The sequence below is a fragment of the Poecilia latipinna genome, unplaced genomic scaffold, assembly GCF_001443285.1.
Source record: "Poecilia latipinna isolate Pla-1442-1.1 unplaced genomic scaffold, P_latipinna-1.0 Scaffold492, whole genome shotgun sequence".
In the NCBI taxonomy this organism is placed as follows: Eukaryota; Metazoa; Chordata; class Actinopteri; order Cyprinodontiformes; family Poeciliidae; genus Poecilia; species Poecilia latipinna.
The window spans coordinates 166425-179508 of NW_015113108.1; the positions used below are offsets into that span (position 1 = coordinate 166425).

The 13084-nt window shown below is 39.9% G+C and overlaps 1 protein-coding gene across 4 annotated transcripts in view; it reads left to right on the forward strand.

The window, feature by feature from the left end:
* The window catches only part of spag9b (sperm associated antigen 9b), a 45160-nt gene that overhangs the window by 13953 nt on the left and 18123 nt on the right, over window positions 1-13084 (forward strand). For 3 of the 4 annotated variants that reach the window (XM_015040007.1, XM_015040005.1, XM_015040008.1), the window contains exons 2-5: window positions 2346-2466; window positions 5136-5206; window positions 5962-6059; window positions 10729-10873. In XM_015040007.1, coding sequence (XP_014895493.1) covers window positions 2346-2466; window positions 5136-5206; window positions 5962-6059; window positions 10729-10873 — 435 coding nt within the window. Of the gene's footprint in view, window positions 1-2345; window positions 2467-5135; window positions 5207-5961; window positions 6060-6832; window positions 7652-10728; window positions 10874-13084 lie in introns of those variants that run through there. The other variant, XM_015040009.1, reaches the window with a different exon arrangement.

The following is a 13084-nucleotide window of genomic DNA, read 5'->3' on the forward strand; positions in this document are numbered from 1 at the left end:
AGGTGTTATGTCAGTCTTATTCAACCCCCTTCAAATAAAGTGTTACCACCATATTTAATGCCTATGGTGTCACTATTGTATTTATATTTTCCTTGTTAAGTCATTGGTGTTTCTTCAAGCTAAGGCTGGACAATATGACTTAAAGAAATATGATTTTGTTTTTGTTTTTCAATCCAATATTCAATTTTCAGTTTTAATTATTCCCCCCCACACACACACACACACTTTTTTCGTCAAAGTCAGAATAAATATCTGTAAAACACTTTTGTCAGAAAGAGATGGTAGTTCTTGGGTAGGCTAACATCACTCTGAACTTTGGGGGGGGGGGAAAGTGAAAATGTTTTACTGATAAAATTGTGGCATGCATTTATTTCCAGCCCCTTTCACTCCGATACCCCTAAATAAAATCTATACATATTTATTAGAATGGTCTAACCAAAGTCCACAGCTAAATCCAATTAAGAAGCTGTTGTTACAGATGCTCTCCATGCAGTCTGGCTGAATTTCAGTGTCAATGGAACTACATTAATGTTAGTTGTTACAAAGTGACAAATTTTGATTTGGCGAGTGTGAATACTTTTGCATAAGGCTTTATGTCTGAAGTTTACACTTTAACTGTCTCTACAAAAACTCTTATAGGCCAAAAGTCGAACTTTTCAAGACTTCAAACTCCAAGTCACTCCACAGAAAATAGTTTGTGCCCCTTGGCAGAGTCATGTTTTCTAGACGTTTCCTAAAATAAGACAATTCACAAAGCACGTGTGTGTGTGTGTGTGTGTGTGTGTGTGTGTGTGTGTGTGTGTGTGTGTGTGTTGGGCACATAAAGAAGGATCTGCTTTGTTATCTGATGCCCAGGTGATAACTGCTGACTCAGCGCACAGACTGCAGGGCTTCTTGTCCACAGAGACCAGCCGCATCACAAGACTCCGTTTACAGGCGAAGCTACAGACACCTGACTCAGCTTATCAGATGATCCACCAATGCAAACTCACCAAGCAAGAGTCAGACTTAACCCGTATAACACCAGTTAAAAATGTCATTTCATCTCCTTTTTGCTCATCATTTCTGAATGTCTAAAAACCAGAGACTAATAATTGGCTACAAAAACAACAATGAAGAAAACCTACATTCTGTCAGTAAGTTCTCCTGCGAACAGAAAAGTTCAGAAGGTTCTCGACATTGTGGATTTGCAAACCTAAAATCAGTCATTTTGTAATGCTGTCATCAAAAAAATAAGTTAATGTAAACCAGTAAAAGGAAAACTGAGTTTTATGTGTCGTAACATATAAAAAAATTATTTCACAATTCTGAAATTTGAATCTAATTTTAAGCGTGAAACACAATGGTTTAACAGGATTGCCGCAGAGCGTATTTGGATGGAGCACGTTCTTTTTTTAGTTTGGACGTGATCCACGTAAAAAAAACAACAAAAAAAACAAAAAACTTTTTTTTCCCCAAATAACCACACAACTGAACCCAAGGAGCATCTTTCTCTAAAGGTTGTGACCTAAATTAAGTTCATTTTTCTGTTTTAAAATGGGTGCCAATAAATATGTTGTTACACTGTGTAATTATATATTTTTGCTTAGTGGAAAGAATTGTGTGCCTTTTAAACCAATATTGCTGCTGTACCAAAAATGGAATCGAATATTTTTTTTTTTTAGAATTTGCTTCAAATTAGATTTAAGTGTGCATTCACACCAGCCCAGCTTAATATACTTTAGATGAACTCTTTGTTTGTCCAGAAAGTTCAGTTCATTGTGGGGAAGTGTGAACGCGCAATTAAAACTCTTATGTAGACCAACAAAGCAAACTCTGGTCCACCTAAAAACCTAAGGTCTCAGAAAAATCCTACAACTGCTAAAATTTCACGCTACTCCATTTTTGTCTCTATTTTGTGAAGAAAGACATTAGGAAGTTGTGCTCAGTGTCGTCTTCAGAGGGTTTTGTGTTGTTTCCTTTAGTAGTTCTTGGTTCAGCACCAGAGTTTGAGTTGTTTGACACAACGCAGTTTGAAAGGGAACCGCACCAGTTTTGGCCCCCAATCGAACAGAGTCTACTGGACTATCAGGACTATCACCCCGAGTATCGTGACACAAACTAAACACAAACATCACGCATATTCCGATATATCTTCAAAATATGAAGGTACTTTCAATATCCCTCAAAGCTGAGCTCACACCAGACCGTCAACTATGTGTGACACTTGTGACTCTTCATGCCCTCCTCAACTAATCACCCAGTCTGCCACTGGAAGGTCAGAAGGTCACGTTACTCCTGTCAGTACCTCATTGTGTGTTGAAAAGCTAAATGTCTGCCTCTGCTGTGTTGTTTTTCTCCTGTAGAGATACATCACCTTAGAAGACTCTCAAGATGGAGAGAAAAAGGACCTCCAGAGTCGACTGGTAACTTCGGAGTCCCACGCGCGGCAGCTAGAGCTAAAGACAAAGAACTATGCAGATCAGAGTAAGTCCACTGCTTCTCTAACTGGTTTAGGCCACGCTGTCACAATACTTGTTCACCTAGCTCGTCTAAGCCCAGTGCAACCGAAGCATGTTCCCAGTCCACAGCAATCAAGTGGAGGTAAGCTTATCTGTGAAAGTACAAAGTTTTGTGGCCACTATCTGGTCTCTAGTTCTAGTAAAGCAGGGGGTTTCCAATGCTGGTCCTTGAAGTCTAGCATCCTGCAGGTTCTGTCCCAGAGTGCTGTTGCCAGGCGACCTGAAACGTTCATCAAGGTGCCATCACTATTTGGAAACGATTGGTTTCTGACTCCTTTTCACTTTTCCTTCCTAATGACAGCTTGACTCTTTAGACATTGGCTGCTTATCATATGACTGATTCTTACACAAGCACTGTTTATCAGTGTCTATTTTTGTGCTGTTTCTGAAGCAGAAAATTGCATAAGTTGAAGATAAAGGATGATGTAGTCATGAAAAAAAAAAACAAAAAAACCCAACCCTCATGATGCATGAACGCACCGTTGACGACGTTTGCTTGACCACATTTGGCTGGCACTGTTTTCGCTAAAGGGGAAATTTAGCTTTTCATTTCTTCTGATGTGATACTTCCTGTTTTTTTCCACTAAGATCTATTTAACTCTCTAGTTAAGGTTAGCATGTTCTGAGCAGATAAATGCACCGCTTCTCTACCTTACATGGATTCATTTTAACTACTCTAAGCTGCTCTGTCTGTGTTGCTGAGCAGGGCCTGGCCTAAATACAGATTGACACAAACCTTGACAAACAGATTAAGTCAGACTGTTGTGCCTCTGATTCATCACCCAACACCTACTTGTTTACCTCAGGATACTCCTTGAAAAGGCTTGAGCAGCTGCTTCCACCGTCTGCTGTCATCTTTAACACCTACGATTAATCATTCAGCTAGAGATGTTGAGTCTTTGCTTTAATCATGGAAAAATACCAAGGTTGGAAGGGATGGAGGATTTTTGTCAGCATATGACTGACTAAACTGTGAACTGTTGCTAAAAGTCTTAATTTGAAGTGCAAAAGGAAGGAAGTAGTTGGTGAGTTTTTGCTTGAATATTAACAGAGTTGACTAAGCAGTAAAAATGCTGCTTGTCGTTTTCAACTCCACTACTCTGAAATTGTTTGTTGGGCAGCAAAAAAATATATAAAAAACAAATAAATCTGTTTTTAATGAGTCCGAACATCATTCAGTCATTTCTAGTTCAAAATCTAAAACATTTTGACTAATTAAATCTGAACTGGACAATTCTGTACTCAATAAGGAGAGGACTAGCAGCAGTTAGCAAACAGCTGGGGGAACCACACATCTGCTGAGTTCATTATACGAGCTACTTCTCAGTGCAACACTGGTAGGAATGATATTTAAGAGTTAATGGAGAAACGTGATGATGATCTGAAGTCGGAGTGTCAGAAGGAGCAGAAGCTTCTTAAAATGACTGAGGCCCAATTTCAAGGCGTCAAATTTCTTTCAAGTCATTTTTTTTTGTATGCAGCATTTCTATAACAACTGAAAGCAACTTTTGATTGTGCTATAAAATGGAACTGGAAAATATATAATAGTGCCTCTGGTGGAACATTTGAACTTAATAAAAAAAAAAAAAAAAGGGGGGGTGTTTTTTTGTTGTTTTTTTTTGTTATTTCCCCAAACAAAAATCCGCTAAATAAACGCCACTCTCCAGTTGGCTGTAATGTGTTAGCTGTCGCGCCTGCTTTGCATGTGGGGGCTTTTCTGGGGTCACTTTTTCTTGTTTTTCTACACACCTTTATATTTAGGATCAGAGTTGTTTTGTTTTTTTTCTCAGCTCTGCTATCTTCCACCCACTTCCTCAAAACCAAGCAGAATTTCAGTTTCTAAAACTCCAGCTGATGCTTTCAGAACCAAACATCTGCTTCGTTCAACCTGAACTCCGCTCTACTCGAGACGCTGCGAATCAGCCATAACGCATCCAGCGAGCTCTGATGTTCTCTTAGGACAGTGTTTTAGAAAAACTGCATCTGGATAATAATAATAATAATAATAATAAAAATAATAACTGTTCCCCACAAAATAAGCAAGATCACCAGAGGAATCTGTAAGCTTTCCACTGGCTGGAAGTAAGTCAGTTTTCTAAGATCTGTTTTTTGATCTACTTCTACTATTCATGAGTTTTTACTTATTTTTGTTGTTGTTGTTGTTGTTGTTATACATTGTGAGTTTTTCTTTTTATAATTAAAAAGAAGCAAAATAGGTTTGTGACTTATTTTGGAATTTTAAGATAAAAATCAAATTGAAATTCAAACTGTGACACCGGTGTCCTCAGCTGAGGGGTTTCCACAATAAAATTAAGAAGCTGTAAATGTAATTAAATCTGAATCTTGTGAAGGATGATGAAAGGACGTGATTTCTGCCAACAACTCTTAATCCATTCAGAAAACGCGCTGCTCTTGCTTTCATAATAAAGCTCAAGGACGTTTGTGGTCCGTTGTTGCCCCCTACTGGAAACGCGTTGCTATTACAGCGAATCGCACAATTGTCGCACTGAATCCTGTATGTAAAACTACGGGCCTCACAGAACAAATAATAAAAATATTTATTTTTAATATCAATCTGGTTTATATGTACTATAATCAGTACGTATATATTCTTTTTTTGTCTTGTTCTCTTAGTAAGCAGATTTGAAGAGAGAGAAGCGGAGCTGAAGAGAGAGTACAATGCTCTTCATCAAAGACACACTGAGGTAAGACGACGTGGAAAAAATGTCAACTTTTGTTTTCAAGGAGTTTTTACATTTTACCAACATGTTTCTTCTGACTTAAAGTAATAATGATTTAAATTGACAGAGCCTGAGTCCTGACTCTAATCTAATAATCTGTGGAGGAAGCGACAGATTACGCTGATTGTAAGAGCTGGAGCAATCAGATTTTATTGACAGTGCAATTTTAATACAGCCAAGGGTAACTCAAAATGCTTTATGACAATAATCCTCATTAAGGTACATTGTCTAATCGAGGAGAATGAACACTTTTGAAAGGTAATCCTTCTAGGTTCAAAATGATACTCTCAGTATAGAAGTAAAACATATTTCAGTCGTAATGAAATCGTTGTGTAAGATGTGTTGCAGAGGTTGTGGAGAAGGTGAGAATGAAATAAACATGAAGGCTCTGAACAGGACCAACGGTGCCGCCGAGCCTTTGATCTCTCTGTCAGTTCTCCATTACTTATAACCAGCAGGCGTCCGAGCCTCCGAAGCTCTCAGGTTTCAGCTGCCGGCTGCTGCTGATCTGAATAATGTTACAGAAAGATGAAAGCTGTCACCTTCACACTTCTAGTCCACATGTCTCATTTATTATTCAGTTCTTTATTTTTTTTTTTACCAAAGCTCAAAGTAGCAGGAGATCGCTTACTGACGCATCCCCACGCTTATATTTTTTAAAGACACTTTGTTTCTGCCGGATTATCTTAAAGTAGCTAACTCCTGTTTGCTTTTTGCAGATGATCCACAGCTACATGGAGCACCTGGAGCGAGCTAAACACCAGCACCCGACGACACCGGCAGAGCCGTCAGATACAGGATCGTCAGCTAAGAGACGGTTAGACCTACTAACACTGTTAATTAACTTTCCTTTTACATGAACTGAACTCGTCTGTTGACTCTTTAGAAGAAACACATGGAGCGTGGCTGCAGTGAAGATGCATAAGGTTCTTCTAGTTTCATAGAAACATCTTGGTAACACTATATTTGACGTGGTGCGGACATGAAACTGTCATAAACGTGACATAACACACGTCATGAACATGAAAGAGTCGTCATGAATGATTGGGACTGTTGTCATAAAGTGTCTTTTGGTAAATAATGACACTTTTAATGCAAATAAGCATTACAAGTCACATTAAAAGTGTCAACTTAGCATTATTTAGTAAATAATTACATTTTTAAACTTGACTTGAGGAAAATAATGCAAAATTCAATTTTCAATAATAATTCAGATTTGCTTTAATTTATTTAGACATAATTTTACCAGGCAGCCCCTTGAGATAAAATCTTTTGTTTTTGAAAGAGACCTGGCCAAGCAGCACACTGGTGTTCAGTAGAGAAAGCAGTAATTAAAAGGCATAGATAATTAAAAAAAACAACAAACAAAATACATAAATACAGAAAAATTAAAAACTACCAAAAATAAAAGTTAAGACTTCATAAAATAAAGTTAAAATGAATGATTTAACATCATTAATTAAAAATTATCCATACAATAAATCAAAATTGTTATAAGAAACTTTTCACAATAAATGATGAACGACATGTCTGTATGCACGATTTCTTCTTCAAAACTCGATTATTTCCTGACTATTTAGTTACCGTGTAACATGCAATTTTTGTTGCTGCTAAAAATGCATAAGCTTAAAAGAAGTTCCCTTTAAAACAGCCTCACACAGACGCAAACTTTCCCCTTCCGGCTGCCTGGTCTGAAGCCAATCGGCTGCAGGCAGAGCAGAGACATATGGATCAAGCTGCCTCAGCATCCTACAACCAGAGGGAGCGATGGAGAGAGAGAGAGAGACCCAGAGGGAGGGGTGCTGGGTGCCATGACGGTGAGGAGTGGGGAGCGTGTCAGAGCGCTCTAGACCGCACCGCAGCAGCCGCGTTGCATCTCAGCTCATGATAGGAAGAGTAAAGCGGGGAACTAGCTGCCAGAAGAGTAAAGTGGAGGAAAGCCGCTGCTGGTCCCAGCCTCGCCTGGCTCTCTGCGGATGATTCGCTGCTGCTGCTGCTCCAGTCCATTAGGATTACTGCTGACACATTGTTGATCTGTTCCAACTGACTGCCTCGGCTCTGGGCTGCAGCATCCAAAGCTGTGGATTGACTCCCAGCCAGAGCGGGGTGGTGGGGGGGTGCGCCGTCTCTTGGAGCTGCCGTAGACGTAGCTCCACCGGGGGAAACGTCAGAGCGCTTCAGGGACCCCTCGCCACCTTGCTTACCAACCGTCCCCTCCCACCTTTGGGTCCTGGGGGCCATGAGCCCTGGGTGCATGCTGCTGTTTGTTTTCGGCTTCGTCGGAGGAGCGGTGGTCATCAACTCCGCTGTGCTGGTCTCTTTGTCGGTCCTGCTGCTGGTTCACTACTCGGTCTCTACCGGAGGCTTACCTGCCCTGCCCTGGTCGCCTTCCCTACCCAGACCAAGCAGGTACAACCTCTGCAACTCATCGTGCGAAAGTGGCGTGCAGTTGTTTATGTTCCTCACTCTCCTGGTAGTCACAGTGACGTGGTAGCCGTGCCGTCGCTTCATTCCAGCCATGTGGGTGAGGCATCAGCAGACGGTGTGAGACGGCATAGTGAAAGTAGGTCAAGAGAGATGGGGTACAAATTTCACCAGTTATTTCTCAATATCAAACAGATCTTTTACTAAATATCTCTTTGAGGTAAAAATGGGCCCCAGTGATGAGTTCAGAAGGCAGCGGCGGTGTTTGTCACCGTCAGTGGCTCTGGTGTGAACTGTTTGAACTCAACATGGCAGTGTGTTCATTGTTTCAGGCTCCTGCTTGTCATCACTGCATGGCTTCCCTGGTGGTGTATTCCCCATGGCAGCCGTTGCTCTTCCCACTCGGTGTGTAGAGTTTCCCTCCATCTATAAACCAGAGTGCCTCGTAAACGTTTTCAGACTTCTGGGACGGTTTCATCATAGTATCACAAACTTGAATGTCTTTTGCACATTCTTCTTAGCAGTTAGCTGTGAGCATATTTTGGGTCGTTCTCCTGCTGAAACATATTTTGCCGCCTCTAATTCTCACAAAAATCTCATATTGCAAGATTTTTATGTTGATTTTGATCTGTATTTTCCCCTTCTGACAATCTTAATCTCTTAAGTTAATCTTGAGATATATTTCTGCTGGGTGTGGTGTGTGTAGAGTGACCCGATCCTCTTGGAAGGATATTGGGACCGCTACGATCTAAAATCAGAGACATTCAACATGTTGATGTCTCTGATTTGGTTTGATATCGCAATTATCCTGAGGACAAACGAGAACACAGCCTGTTTGTGACGTTTAGAAAGCGAGGTGACAGGAAAGTGGAGGGTTAATTTAAAATACAGAAGCCAAAACAACTGAAAGTCCAGTGGACGTTGTTAGACGTCTGTCCAAAAACACTCACTATTGCTTCTTCCCAGTCGGCCATATTTGTTTACTCCGAACTCGCGTTTGGTCTTGGTCTCGAGAGGTTTAGAGAGATTTCCCAGCTGAGATCTGAATGTTGGTGAGAGAAGTGTGTGGTGTGTTGTGCTATATGTGCTGTAATCATTTTCAAGTACATAAAGTTTTGTATGCAAGAGTTCAGTTTTGCTTTTCCAGAATTAGTTCTCCCACTTGTTTCTTGTCCTTCCTATACAACTTGTGTCAAAACTACCAATGAATCTTTTTATGGCAGCTTCTCACCACTCTTCTGTTACGGCCAGATTGTTTCACTACAGATTCACCTGTTGGCCCTCTAGAGTTACAGAGGGCCTCTTGACTGCTTCCCTCATTAAAGGGCTCTTCAGGTTCAGGCTGATTTGCCAATGTCGGCTGTCATCGTTGCAGTTTGGTGACAAAAACCACATTATTTTGTTCTCAGCCTCATGTTGTTCATCGCTTCTTGTCTCAACCTGCCTTGTGAATCTCTCACTCGATCTGTATGCCAAACTATTTTATAGTTGGTCAGAATTTTATCCTTCTCCTTCCACTTCAAAGTGAGGAGGCTCTATGCTTGTAGATCTTGATATGATTTAGTTTCAGAGATTAGAGTTGTCAAATTAGCATCTCCCAAATGTAAACTGCTTTTCTATAATCTCTACGATTGTTTGGCTGCGATTCCCAGCTTTACTTTTCTTCCCACCACATCAGCCTCAAGGGAAGCATTACTGCATCACAGGATTTTTTTTTTCATTCATTTCGTTATGCAGCTTTGATTCCACTATGCTGAGAAGATGGACACTCTCTAATGCGCGTTTAATTTAACAGATTAAATGAGCCGTTATGAGAGTGACCTGAGGCTTCGTACTAGAGCTCCGTTTTTTTAACTGCTATCACCTTTTTTCTGCAGCATCGACTCAACAGCATGTCCTGTTCACCATCCTCTGCTCTGACTGCTCACCATAAATCAGATGTTCTCGCACCACACTGAGAAGTCCCGTTCATTTTTACTCGTTTATTACACTTCTTAATCTGTCAGACTTTACAAAGTCGCAAAGTTGACGACATTGGGTTGGCTGCTGTTAACCACGCACATGCAGACGAGTCCGTCAGTCAATCATCTTTCATGGTGGAGCAAAAGGAATAGAACTGAGATCATTTTAGTTATTGATTAATTGATTAACTACCGATTAATCAATTATTCTGACGATTAATCGGATAAAAAAAATTGGCACCTTCTTGCAGATATTTTGTCTTTTTTATGCAATATTAGAAAGACGTTAAAAGGGCAAATGAATAATTCAATTCATTTTTAGACAAAAAAAGAGCTTTCCTTTAGTAAACGCTTAATCATTTGCAGCAAATGATGCATCTACAACTATAAACATGTTTTTAATATTAACATGTGAAAAGTTCAGCCCTTTCTATTTAACTCAACATTAATACAATGTAGGGCTAATCTGTTGTTTTTTTTTGTAATAACTAATTAATAATCAGATAGCAGAAGGTGCTTAATATGAGATTTTCTTTGCAGAATGTAAGAGTTTTGAGTAGAACATATTTACAGACTTTTTTTTTTATCTTTAATTCAAAATGAATATATTTGCGGTAGTTTTGGCTTAATTACAGCTCTGGGTGTGGTGTTCCTTCAGGAAATGGCCTTTTTTTAAAATAAATCAAGTTAAGTAATCGATGACGAAATTAGTTGACATTTGCTTCAATAATCGATTCATCACGAATAATCCAATTAATCGTTTCATCCCTAAAAAGGAGACAGTTGTGGATTTTCAGATCTTTTGTGGAGGTCGATAAGATCAGTTTCACACGTAGCTATCACCTGATGTCCCAAAATGAAAGAAATCTGGACTGATTTAACAGTGATTTAACTCTGAATGATTGGTTGTGTCGGAGAGTCACAGAGATAAATATGAGAGTTTCTGTGTGACGGATCAGATTATACTTCATCCAGTTTTCTGTGGGTTGGTGAAACTTTTAGACGTTGTTTTTCTTCCAGCTAGAGCGACGGAGCTTGATCACTGGAAGTCACTGAGTGTAACGTGTTGAGCTCCAACCAACCGTTTCCCTTTGTCTGTAGGAAAGAGCGCCCCATCTCCATGGTTTTCCAACTTCCCGTGCCCGATGGCATGACCCCTGAATTCCAGCGGGACCCTGTCGATACCCCATCTGAACCATGGAGATTCAACAACCTCAGCCACCCGCAGTGCAACACCAGCATCCAGGTACGGCCCATGATTAAACTCCCGATTAAACTCGCAAACTTCTCCCCCGTTTCAGTCAGGTGTACACCATGAGCTTCCCATGAACCCAAAGCGGTGACATCACCGCTTTGGGTTTGGGTTCAGGAACCAAATGGAAACATCCTCTGCCAGTAAACTCTGAAGGACTACATTTCTATTCAGAGAGAATGGATTGTTCAGTGTGTCTTGAATTTTTAGCAGCTTGTGTGTGTTTGTGTGTGACGGGGATGGCTTGGCGCCCAGGAAGAAGGGAAGTGGTACCATTCTGGGGCCTGCCTTAGCCCTCCTGGGAGGGCGGAGGAGACACAGTCTCTTTCACATCGTTGCCGTTGAGGATCATACTTCCAGCAAGGCTCCGTCATGAATATTAATGAGCCTTACAGGCCTCCGTTTGTGTTTTACACTACCTCTGGTTCAATGAAAATGATTGGAGTTGGTAGAGTGGGATGACTCTTAGTAACCTCTAAACTTTCCTTGTTCTTCAGCCTTTAAAAATTCTCCGTATTGACAAGTTTTAGTCTCCTTAGCGCCTTTTTATCCATTTTTAAAGACTTGACACCATTTCCCTCACCGTGTTTGGTGTGATATAAAAGTATTTTACCCTTTGAATTGTATTCTCTTGTTGTTTCATGTTGTAGACGCACAACATAAACATATTGAAATAGCTGCTGAAGTCTTACGTAGAGCAGACTTTTAATTAGACAAGGGCTTTCTATTTGTTGATATTGATGTGTTTGTGTGCTTATTATTATTATTATTCCTTGTTGTAAAGCACTTTCTAATTCAATTATCTGTGAACAGTGCTGTAAAAATACATTTTAGTTACTTTTTTTGTAATGAGAGTAACACAAAGTAGAGCCAAACTGTGAAGATGAAGGAAAATAATCCGCAGTAAGTGAGCTGAGCATTTATCGTCAGCCCTTTTACTATTGTACCTCTATGTAAAATCTAATGCCTGTGTAATTTAAGAGAGGTTTGTGGTTTGTTAGAGTGAGTTAGTGAACAAACTGACCAAGGAAGATGGAGACCTTTTTGGCCTCCATCGCCCAAAGTTAAACATGGTGATGGCAGCATCATGCAGTAAGGAAGCTCATCAAACCTGATGGCAGGATGAATGCAGTAAAACACGGAGATATTCCCTACAGATAAAAACTGCTTTGATTTGACTTATTAAAATAATAATTAATCACACTTTTGTTCTCTTGAAAGTGTGGGCCTTCAGTTTTACACGGGTGCTATAAGGAATAACAAGAAATCTTTTCAACAACCAACAGGTATTTTCCTGTTTTCTTTTAGTTTTAAGACTTTGAGTAGCTTCTTACAATTTTTTGTGCCACTTTTCCACAAAGTAATGGTGTTTGATTTAACATGTTTACTCTGTGTCCTTTATTCTGAAAGTATGAACTTTTCACGTCTTTAAAATGTAGCTACTACGCTACAAACAGCTACTTCTTTTAGCTCTTTGTTTTTTTTAGGTCTTTCTGTTCTTCTTTTCTCCACTTATTACTAAACTACACACAATCAGGACCGTTTTAAAGGATTATATGAAGGTCTGAAGTGGAAAAAAAATGAAATTAGGAATTTTCTGGACTTTTCTATCCTTCTGCGTATTTTGTTGGATGTTTTGGGTAGAGCCGCTTTAGACAGAGGCCCACTTCACCCTAATTGGCCTCTTAGTGCTGCCATGGCAACACCATGGTGACGCCTGCATGTAATGTTCGAGGTTGTTCTTCTTGGAGAGAGTGTGGAAAAGGTAGGAAGAGCAAACGATGAGAAATGAGGAACAATTGAAAAGGAAAAAAAAGTCCTCTAGAATTGACCTGGTCGGTGTGTGAGAAATCTTTAAATAGTGTCTGCTTGTATTGCAACATCTGTTGTTTTCAAGGTGACAGGGATCCGAACAAATCCTTAGTTATTGTCCCCATTGATTATTTTCCATGTGCTCTGAGCTATTTATAGGAGGATCAACAGGAAGAGAACAATGCAGGGTTGGAGTATCAGGATGGCACAGAGTTAAAATGGTTCAGCTTTTGTTTACACACTCACCAAGTAGGTCACACACTAAGGAAGAGGAACGGTATTACAATCTCGTAGTTAAAAGCAAATGGTAATGTCAGCTTAGTAACTTGGCCACTTAAAATTTGAATCTTGCAGAAACTGAATAACATTTATCAGTAAGCCATTGTGGAACCT